The sequence below is a fragment of the Orussus abietinus genome, unplaced genomic scaffold (genome assembly GCF_000612105.2).
Source record: "Orussus abietinus isolate OABI.00-Male unplaced genomic scaffold, Oabi_2.0 scaffold23, whole genome shotgun sequence".
In the NCBI taxonomy this organism is placed as follows: domain Eukaryota; kingdom Metazoa; phylum Arthropoda; class Insecta; order Hymenoptera; family Orussidae; genus Orussus; species Orussus abietinus.
In genome coordinates this window covers 971,246-981,274 of record NW_019394258.1, presented here as the reverse complement: position 1 = coordinate 981,274, position 10,029 = coordinate 971,246, and the positions used below count along the sequence as shown (strand labels likewise).

General features: G+C 34.4%; 2 protein-coding genes across 3 annotated transcripts; one reads left to right on the top strand and one right to left on the bottom strand.

Annotated features, from left to right (window-relative positions):
- Positions 1-12: 12 nt before the first annotated feature.
- Positions 13-2,480, bottom strand: LOC105696669 (cyclin-dependent kinase 2-interacting protein). Its single transcript, XM_012419305.2, has 4 exons — positions 2,181-2,480; positions 1,814-2,043; positions 1,263-1,371; positions 13-669 (listed from the first exon to the last, which is right to left on the bottom strand). The coding sequence occupies exons 1-4, from the start codon at positions 2,200-2,202 to the stop codon at positions 473-475; spliced, it is 558 nt and encodes a 185-aa protein (XP_012274728.1). The 5' UTR covers positions 2,203-2,480; the 3' UTR covers positions 13-472.
- Positions 2,481-2,687: 207 nt separating this feature from the next.
- On the top strand, positions 2,688-9,759 carry LOC105696666 (hypoxia up-regulated protein 1). 2 transcript variants are annotated; one of them, XM_012419294.2, is made up of 9 exons: positions 2,688-2,851; positions 2,947-3,084; positions 3,188-4,148; positions 4,747-5,009; positions 5,072-5,202; positions 5,340-5,533; positions 5,650-5,938; positions 6,115-6,544; positions 6,946-9,759. In XM_012419294.2, the coding sequence occupies exons 2-9, from the start codon at positions 2,953-2,955 to the stop codon at positions 7,363-7,365; spliced, it is 2,820 nt and encodes a 939-aa protein (XP_012274717.1). In that variant the 5' UTR covers positions 2,688-2,851; positions 2,947-2,952; the 3' UTR covers positions 7,366-9,759. The 2 variants fall into 2 exon arrangements, with proteins under 2 accessions (XP_012274717.1, XP_012274716.1); XM_012419293.2 differs by having other exon boundaries at positions 2,689-2,851; positions 5,340-5,578.
- Positions 9,760-10,029: the final 270 nt, after the last annotated feature.

Below are 10,029 nucleotides of genomic sequence, written 5' to 3'. Positions count from 1 at the left end.
CAATATTCTTTCTCAGTTAAATAGATTTTATTTATTTTTGTCATACAATCTTTAGTTTATAAGTCAGTTTTTTCAGACTACGTTTTCTGAGAAAACTAATTTGAAAATAAGTATATTTGATACAAAGTTTTTTAAGGTTTTTCGGTAAGAAATGAGTTATTACATATGATGGCATTTCGAGTATAACGCTCCATTCTGTATATAAACTGTCAGTAGTTTTAGTGTCAATGAGCCGCTTGAAAAAAAAATGTATTTAACTTTTTCATTGATTATTTATCTAAAAGGGAGTTAAGTGTAGAGCCAATTAAAATACCTTAACACTAGAACGACCGGCAGATTGTTTTTTATAAGATGAGTCATTCGAAACAAGTCATTTTGACCCGTCTTGGTAGTTGTAATGTTAATGGTGTTATGTTGATTCCTTACTTGAGAATAACTGGCCATCTAAGATGCAATCATGTTCTAGCCTGGATCATCGAAATCCAGTTTCAAGTAGCATAGACTCTAATAATAAATTTATGTTCTCAGGTATTTCCACTTGTCGAACCCACATAGCCAAGTGTAGCATCTTTGCAGATTCTCGATGGTCATGAGCTACATTTTCAAGGATGCTGTATTTAACAGCAACCTCATTTTTATATGCGTTGTATATGATTTCTGCCACATGTCCTATATTAAAAATGTAACTTAGTATCAAAATCATTGATTCGGTGGTAAGTGACTAAAATGCTTTTACCACTCAGATTAATGAAACATAAAGTGTACTGGTTAGTATTTAACGATTCGATAAAAATGTGTCCATATGATTTGTACATACAAATTACCCACAACAGCCAGTCAATTTGGATCTAGATCACAGAAATACGATAAACTTGGAACGCATGTTGAAATAACTAACTTCCAAGTTGCCCCCATCCCCCCCTTCCTTCAGTGCACATTAGTGCAACATTTTTGCCAAACAAATCAATAAAATAAAGTATATTAGCTATTATGTTTTGAACGAATGAAATATTATAATGTCCATACTAAAGTTGAAAATATAATATTGCGAAATGGTCAAATTATCAAACTGTTTACAGTCGTTTCTGTGCAAAGAAAACAAAATCACTTTTATGATGGAAAGATTTGATTAGATAGTGAGCTTTTATAGTTTTAATACAAAACATCTCTATTTCGATACGATACTCTCGATATAATAAAATTGTATTTACAACAATTAACAACATTGAGAATGTAAAATGTATACAAACATTGACTCTTACCATATTTTTCAATTGGCCATGTCAAAAATAGATTCTTAGGTTCCTTTTTTAATAATACTGCAGTCCTTAATTGATACGAAAGATGTTCCAAATTTTTAACAATTTCGTGCTATAAATAATTATATAAATTAATCGACATGTTACTCTTAGAGGGTATGCGTATTAAAAACACTGGCCATTTTTTCTAATTAGACTATTTACTGACTGTACTTTAGTAAACGAATGATGTTGACATATAATTCTTTATGAAACTATAATCATTGCTTCTTTAAAAAAAAACAGGTGTGACTAGAACGAATAGCATATAAACCACAATACTTTGGAAACGATCGAGAAACTTTCTGCATTCGTTGACTTATCAAGGAACGTTAGCGATTTGCTGTATAAATCGTATACTTGAAACTAAGTTGTCACTTGAATTATTTAGAAAATCATCTACTGCAATCTTTCTTTGCTGTTTCAAATACGTGACACCAGTCTATCTAGGAAGTGTTAATCACACAAACATGAACCGACGATAGGAATACCAATTGCTTAAAACCCTTTCTTACCAATTTAATGCAATCGTCTTCTAAATCATTACAAAGAATGTCCAATTGATTTGAATATTCCCCATCTTTTTTAATACTTGTTATATTTTTTAAAATGTCCAGGCCATGTAAGTGGATGATATTCCACTCTTGAATATTATTATGCAGACTAGCAACTAAATCTCTGACAATACGAGGATTGCCAGTAAGATTTTTTCCCCGAAACAATTTTGCCAGCGGAGATTGTTCACCTGAAAGCAGTTTTCATCTATTATTGTAAGAATTATTGCATGTACGATAATGATTTCTATACAAATCATTACTAAACCAATATAACACAAAGTTGACGTAAAAGTTGAAATTTGGTAAATATTGTTATGAAAATTACCTTTCGCTGGTGAAATTTGCATAATTGTCACTCGGAAGAGGACGTACCTTTTATTTTTTTCTATGTAAATGTATATACTTTATTCGCATAATATATTAGGATTTAGGCCCGGTTTCGCAATTTGATTTAACCAGAAATGAGGTAACTCTCCCGCCACTGTAAATGTTTCATGCTCTCTATCCTGCTCTGTCCATGGCAGTCTATGGTCCAGGGCAACCAAAGGCAACAGCGGGCAAGTGCACTCGTATGCCGAAAGTGTATATAACCCTGATATAACCAGAGATATAACGCGAACAAAGCTTATGCAGTATAGGATCCTTGGATTCGAGCAATCCTCAGTAGTATGGAATCCTTGATGAAGGCCGAAATTCAAACGAAGATATACTGATTTCCTATTGGCTATAGGTCCGGCGTCAGCGACCAATCAGGAGACGTCATTTCGACTCTGTGGCCCAATGACAATTTGCCACACAAACACATGGTTTGTCAGGTCTGTGCAGCCGACGTTACTTCGAAATTTCTGCATCGGAGTCAGAAACGAAGCGGTTGCGGATTTATTCTTTGCAGCCAAGGTCCCACAAGATTTCCGGATTATCTGTATCTTTAAAATAAAAAATCAGGAAGAGTTAATGCAGTTGAATGTAATTAAGTACTGAGAGTTTGATTTACCGGTAACTATAACCCCGATTGATAGCATGTCAGAATTTACGTATTAGATACGTAATTTTGAGAGATTGTCTACAGGCTTTTGTTTAACGTTTTGTAGATATAAATGCGCCCCACGAAAATGTCGGTTATGTTATGGTTCATCTTTGCGATCTTTGCTCTGCCGAACATCAGCTATGGGGTTGCAGTGATGAGCATAGACATCGGCAGCGAGTGGATGAAAGTTGCTATTGTGTCTGTAAGTAGATATTGTTTTTCCTAAATTTCTTATAATATAACATTTTATAAAGATGGTTTGTTATATCGATTGATTAATTCTAATTTTATTTGAATATTTGTAGCCGGGTGTTCCTATGGAAATAGCATTGAATAAGGAATCCAAAAGGAAAACTCCTGTAACGATATCATTTCGAGATGGTGAACGTACTTTTGGGGAAGATGCTCAAACGGTAGCTGTGAGATCTCCACAAAATAGTTTTTCTTACATATTGGATCTACTAGGAAAGCCTATCGATAATCCAATAGTTCAATTGTACAAGAATCGATTTCCATACTACGACATTATCTCTGATGATGAACGGAAGACAATAGCTTTCAAGATGAATGAAAATGTGACGTTTACTCCCGAGGAACTGCTTGCTCAAATATTGCACAAAGCTAAGGAATTTGCTGAAAATTCTGCAGGTCAGGCTATTGATGAAGCGGTAATTACTGTACCAGGATTTTTCAATCAAGCAGAAAGAAGAGCCATGATGCAAGTTGCCGAATTGGCAGGCCTTAAGGTTTTACAGCTGATTAACGATTATTCAGCGGTTGCATTGAATTATGGCATCTTTCATCGAAAGGAAATCAATGATACTTCTCACTACGTCATGTTCTTTGATATGGGAGCTAGCAGTACTGTCGCTACAGTCGTTGGATATCAGAATCAGAAAATAAAAGACAAAGGATTTGTTGAGACACATCCTCAAATCAGTATTTTAGGAGTGGGTTATGATCGCACATTAGGTGGTTTAGAAATACAAATCAGACTGCAGAATTATCTGGCAAAAGAATTCGATGCACTCAATAAGACGCCAAACTCTGTATTTAAGAATCCTCGAGCAATGGCTAAATTGTTTAAAGAGGCAGGGCGTGTGAAGAACATATTGAGTGCCAATGCTGACCATTATGCCCAAATAGAAGGACTACTCGATGAGAAGGATTTTCGTCTACAAGTCACTAGAGAAAAATTAGAGGAGTTGTGTTCTGATGTATTCGATCGGGTTGTTACTCCTGTTAAAACAGCATTGGAAATGTCATGTAAGTATTTGTTAGAATCATAATTACAGTTTCAGTGAAGTTCTATTATGCTGCCAGTGTATTTTCATATAACAGGATTAAAAATTTAAGAGAAGCCCCCTGTCAATACGCTCAAAAACTAAACGCTTCGTACATAAATAAAAAGAAAACCGAACATGAGGTAAAAAAAAACTAATTTCTTTAGAAATACACGTTTAAATGATAAAAAACTATAATCTATTTTGATTCAATATATTCTAGCCCAAAATATATAATGTTAATTGTGTCGGTGCGGAAATAACTTTTTTTAACTTAAAGAAAAAGAAACTCATTTTGTAGTGTCTTGACAGGAGAGTTCTTTTAATGCTGAATATGTCATGCTGTTTACAAATGAAATCATATATTAATACTATTTCTAACACGTACTGAACATACATTAGGCTAGGACATTATTGCTATATCTTAATAGAAATTGAAAATGGACGAGAGCTGATCAGTGTTCCATATTTGTCTATGATTTGTTCATTATTTTGGATTTGAAGTCTTTCAATATAATTTGTTAACAGACTGTTTTCTCTAAATTCTAAAATTCTATTTCTATTTCATTTTCGTTTCACAGCATTAACCATGGACATCATATCGTCTGTGGTATTAGTAGGAGCAGGAACTCGAATGCCAAAGGTTCAGGAAAAATTATCCGACTTTGTTAAAACTGAATTAGCGAAAAATATAAATACCGACGAAGCTGCTGCTTTAGGTGCTGTTTATAAAGCAGCAGATCTTAGCCAAGGGTTTAAGGTCAAGAAATTCATAACGAAAGATGCAGTACTATTTCCTATTCAAATCGTCTTTGATAAAAATACTGACGGTAAAATTAAACAGGTAAGAAGCTTTGTATTATTGAGTTGAACTCTCAATAAAAATGACGATTTGCTTATTTGTAGGTTAAAAGGACGTTATTTGGCAGAATGAATTCTTATCCTCAAAAGAAGATTATCACTTTTAACAAATATGCGGACTTTGAGTTTGGAGTGAACTACGCAGAACTAGATTATCTGCCAGCTGAAGAAATAACGTAAGATTACGAATTTATTAATGATGTGATTTAATTTAGGGTACAACGATTCTCAATTTTCGATAACTGTGTAAAATAAATGCTAAATGGTCGTTACTGCGATTGTTATTTTATTAATATTACTTTTATGCTTTAAGGGCTATCGGCAACTTAAATTTATCAGTCGTGACGGTTTCCGGGGTCGACGATGCTTTGGCAAAACATGAGAAAGAAGGCGTTGAAAGAAAAGGAATCAAAGCTCACTTCTTAATGGATGAGAGTGGCATATTAAGTCTGAATAATGTAGAATTAGTTTTTGAGAAATCAAGTACTGCAGCGGATGAAGAGGAAGGTACTTTCTCCAAACTTGGTTTAACTATAAGCAAACTTTTTGCAGGTTTGTATTACCTGTATCATAAAGATAGGCTTCTGCATTTATATTAGACTCTAACAATTGTATTTAATTAGGTTCTGAAGAAAAAGCTCCCGCTGGTAAGGCTGAAGAGCAGCCAAAAGATGAAGCCAAACCAGTTCACGAAGAACCTGATTACCCTGGTTTGCAAAAAGAGGTTGACGAAAAAACAAAGAAAAGGAACGACTCGAAGTCAACAGAGGAAAAAATACAACAAAAAACAGAAAAGGCAGATAAAGAAAAAAAGCCGTCTGTAATCACAATCAAGGAACATTTTGATGTGAAGGAGATTAAAATGGGATCACAGATTTTATCAGGAGATAAACTCAAGGAGTCGCGTGAAAAGTTAGTTCTTCATCATTTTTCTCACTAGTTATTTTATTTATTCATCAGTGGTTTACAAATGCTTCTAAAATTGATTAAAAATGTATTCAAAACAAATTATTCTCCAGACTCTGCACGGGAGCCAAGAAAGCTTTTGCCCTTTGTATACAAGTTTCGATAATCTTTTTCTGTTTTAGAGTCGAAGCGTTAAACTTTCATGATTTAGAAAGGTCAAGAAGAGAAAGTGCTCTAAATAATCTGGAATCATTTGTCATCGATGCACAGCAGAAGCTTCAATTCGATGAATTTATTGCGGCTAGTAAACCAGAAGAGATTGAAAACATTTTAAAAGCATGTGCCGAAATCTCCGAGTGGCTTTATGAAGATGGATTTGACGCTACTGCGGACACGTATGAAGCGAAATTATTAGAACTTCAGAAATTGACTACTAGCTTATATGAACGAGTATTTGAACACAGAGAACGTCCAGAAGCTTTAAAAACAATGCTGTCCAAGATAAATGCCAGTAAAACTTTTATAACTAATATGCGTAACATAAGCACAGCAAGCGACTTCTTTACTCCAGTGGAGTTTGAAACACTTGAGAAAATCATCAATGAGACACAAGTATGTTGGTTTTGTATATCATGTTATTTATGTTTTGGGCAGTTTGGACCATTTTAAGGTGATGCGAAAGACGCCAAGAAATTGAATCGACGTTATTGACATTTGTAACATTCGTGATCACTTTAAGGCGACAATTATTTTCGTACTAGTAACCCACCCCTGCTTAGTACAAGCGTAATGTAAAATTAATTTCTTATCATTGATTAATGTATCATATACCCAAACGTTCCTGGAGAAATGCTCTTTACAATAGGACAAACCGCATAAAATTAAAATCCGTCTAATGGTTTTTGACATTGCCGCAAATGAAAAGGCAAACAGACATCTAACGGGGATTTTAATTTTTTTCTTTACTATTATAGATAGTTTTTAATCCTAATGTGCTGATTTTATGTTTGAAGGACTATTACGATTCAGTTGTGAAGGCTGCAGAAGAGACTCCTTTGTACGAGCCCGTAAAATATAAAGTACAAGATATAGCCAGTAAAATGGACATTTTGGTTCGCGAAGTGAAATATTTGATGAATAAGGAGATGATTTGGCGACCAAAGCAAAATGCAACGGGAAGCCAGGCAGATAAAAGTGAGAAAGAAATGCCGAGCACAGGAAAAAGCCCTGAAGCAGAATCCCCAGCGGGCTTTAAAACTAGTTCCGAAGCTGACACACCTAAGGAATCAACAGATCACTCAACCGATTCGATCGAGGAACAGTCATCGGAATCGACAGAAACGACAGAACGTGTATTAGAATTACCTGGTTCGTCAGAACCGTCTCGAGCGAATTCTGAAACATCTGAAAAGGATGCGCACCATGAACTTTAAAGGGTTAATGTATTTAAAACCATTACAAATTTGGGATCGTTATCCTCGGGTCCATGTACTAGCCAATCATTCGTTCCAGTAGGCATATTTTGTGGCGTCGTTCACAATCCGCAAGTACTTTAAGGCGGCATGTCAGTCTAGACGGTCAAAATAAGGATCATATTTCAGAATTTTGTTGATTACCAAATTGTCTTCTTGAAATGGAAGTTCGTCCACTATAAAGTACACGATTTCAGATAGATGTTCTTACCTAATGGTAGCCATGGGCGGAGAACATGCAGTTAAAAGCACGTTTGACGGTGCACTGAGCGAAAAATTTCTTTTCTAAACAAAATTAATTACTTCTGACAATCTAAATGTTTATTACTAAATAAATTGCTTGGTTCCAGCGAAATTGAATGTAGGAATAAACGGCGTTGCAAGTCAGATAATAACAATTTTATAAAAAATAGAAGTGGTTTTGCGAACAAACTTTCATGCACAACGTTGGCTTCAGTCACCGAGAATGTTGATAGACGTGTCATTTCTTTTGGATAAAATGTATTTAGCTCGACTTAATACTTGATATAAAAAACTATTACTAGCGAATAGATATTGTTACAAGTTGATGCAAGCATGAGTTTGCCGGCAAGTAACATAATTTTGAGGGTAAACATCTAATTTATTACAAATGTATCAAATTTCATGCAAGAATGTTACAGAGAAGAAATGATAAACCATTTTCTCTGTTTTCACCCCTACAAGGGCTGGAAGCGGGGGAATTTTCGCACCCAAAAATGTTTGTACAGGATGTCCTTTAACCAACGTGAATGGATGAAATCACAGCCTTTTAAAAATATAATTAATAAGTAAAAATCCGTATGGGCGGCCTACGAATCTATCATGGCAGTTCAATATGGCTTCTGCCGTTATTCGGTGAACATTTTCGGGACTTACCTAGAATCGTTAATGAAAATCAAATTAAGGCCACACAGGGAAAATTGTATACTTGTAAACTTCACACTCTATCAGTGGTAATTACTTTTAAACAGCCAAACTCAACATTTTTGGTGCGAATATGCTAAACTGTAAACTAGATTTCCCTCGCATAAAAGTTGAGCGAATTTACGCTAGGAACGCTAGTGTACGTCGTAACACCGCTGCACCGTGGAGGAAGCGCAGTGTGCTACCTGGTAGAATGTCACATGTTTCACATGTTTATAACGGACATTTTTTATCTACAGTAAATAGATGCATTGAAATCCTCGCTCTTACTGATTGGGATTGGTATGGGTTGTATTTAATTGCGTTAAATGTCGAATTTAAAATGAATGTACTTGTATTAAGTTGTATTTATGTAATGGATATGCTTTATGGGCGTGAGGTTTTAGAAATGGTGTACAAAAAGCGAAGACAAGGAAGTAAAAGAGCGTCATTTAGTTTCATCGTGATATCTGGGACTTAAACTGGAGAATCAGTTTGTCGATTTGTGCTACATTACTTCGGTACCAATTTTCACAATTATATTTCGTTGATCATTGTATAATAGGTATCGTTTAACATTTTCGCATACTTCGTTAGAATTCAACATAAAATTATCATTGTGGTTTGAATACATCAAGGAAAGTAAATAAGACTCGACGTGACTCGAATGTCTATGAAAAGAACTCAAAGCGATCGATATTGACAGATGAACTGTACAGATTGGAATATGCCCTTGAGATATAAGATAAAACAGGCACAGACTTGATATTTTGGTCTTTGTACAATGTTAAGTTAAAGAGGAAGAAATTGTCTCAACTAATTAATGATCGTTTCAGATGTGAATTCTTCTGAGAACTATTAAGTTTTGGGTTGGCCCTTAAGTTCGTGCTATTTAAACATAAAAATGTTATAATATCTGTTTCAAGTTAGGGATCGACAAACTTTTCTAACATTAGGAAGAAGTAACCAACAGGGGAGAAAATAATATCAATTAATATTGTGAAATTTGACTTCTTAAAATACATTTGTTTAAGTACTAAAAAAAAGAGTGGCACGAATTTATCGGACAACTCAACATAAGTTAAAATTATCCATTGATAAAAAATATCGACAGTAAATAAAATGAGACGTAGGACGATGTAACTTTTAATATTCCTCATTTATGTTTTATGTATTATCAGTACACATGCGTGTTTGCAGTTTCCTCCATTCTTTACTCTGCTGGTCAATAGAAAAGCAATGGGTTGCAACAAGCATCTTAAGTTTATTACTCAGTCACTTATTGATACTTTAGAAGATATCAATGTCTTCAGTATCTTTAAGTATCGTTAGTAAGTAATTTCATTTATTAAAGGTCAACTATGTATATTTAATTAAACGACATCGTTTATGTAAACGTATAAAATGAAAGGAAATAGAGAGTTGAAGTAACTTTCAAAGTATAATCACTTGAAGAAGTATAACCAAAGGAAATACATACAGAGGAGATACAATGTATAGAAAAGCGATACAAGGTATATACAGAAGAAATTGATTCCATCACGTTTGTTCAAGTATAATGTATCGAGTGCTCGAAAATTCAGACTAGGTATTAATTGGTGGACTGTACGTGACAAATGTTTTCAGATCTGTTAGCTTTTTTATCGATTACGCCGTAATATATGAAATTAACAAACGAAGAGTAATAAATTTCCATTGCCC

Coding starts and splice junctions, on each gene's coding strand:
- LOC105696669 (XM_012419305.2), bottom strand. CDS start 2,202: ATGCAAATTTCACCAGCGAAAG. Junction 1,372..1,813: donor AAGACGATTGCATTAAATTG/GTAAGAAAGGGT, acceptor AATTATTTATAG/CACGAAATTGTTAAAAATTT. Junction 670..1,262: donor ATGGCCAATTGAAAAATATG/GTAAGAGTCAAT, acceptor TTTTTAATATAG/GACATGTGGCAGAAATCATA.
- LOC105696666 (XM_012419293.2), top strand. CDS start 2,953: ATGCGCCCCACGAAAATGTCGGTTATGTTATGGTTCATCTTTGCGATC. Junction 5,939..6,114: donor CTCAAGGAGTCGCGTGAAAA/GTTAGTTCTTCA, acceptor TTTCTGTTTTAG/AGTCGAAGCGTTAAACTTTC. Junction 6,545..6,945: donor AAATCATCAATGAGACACAA/GTATGTTGGTTT, acceptor TTATGTTTGAAG/GACTATTACGATTCAGTTGT.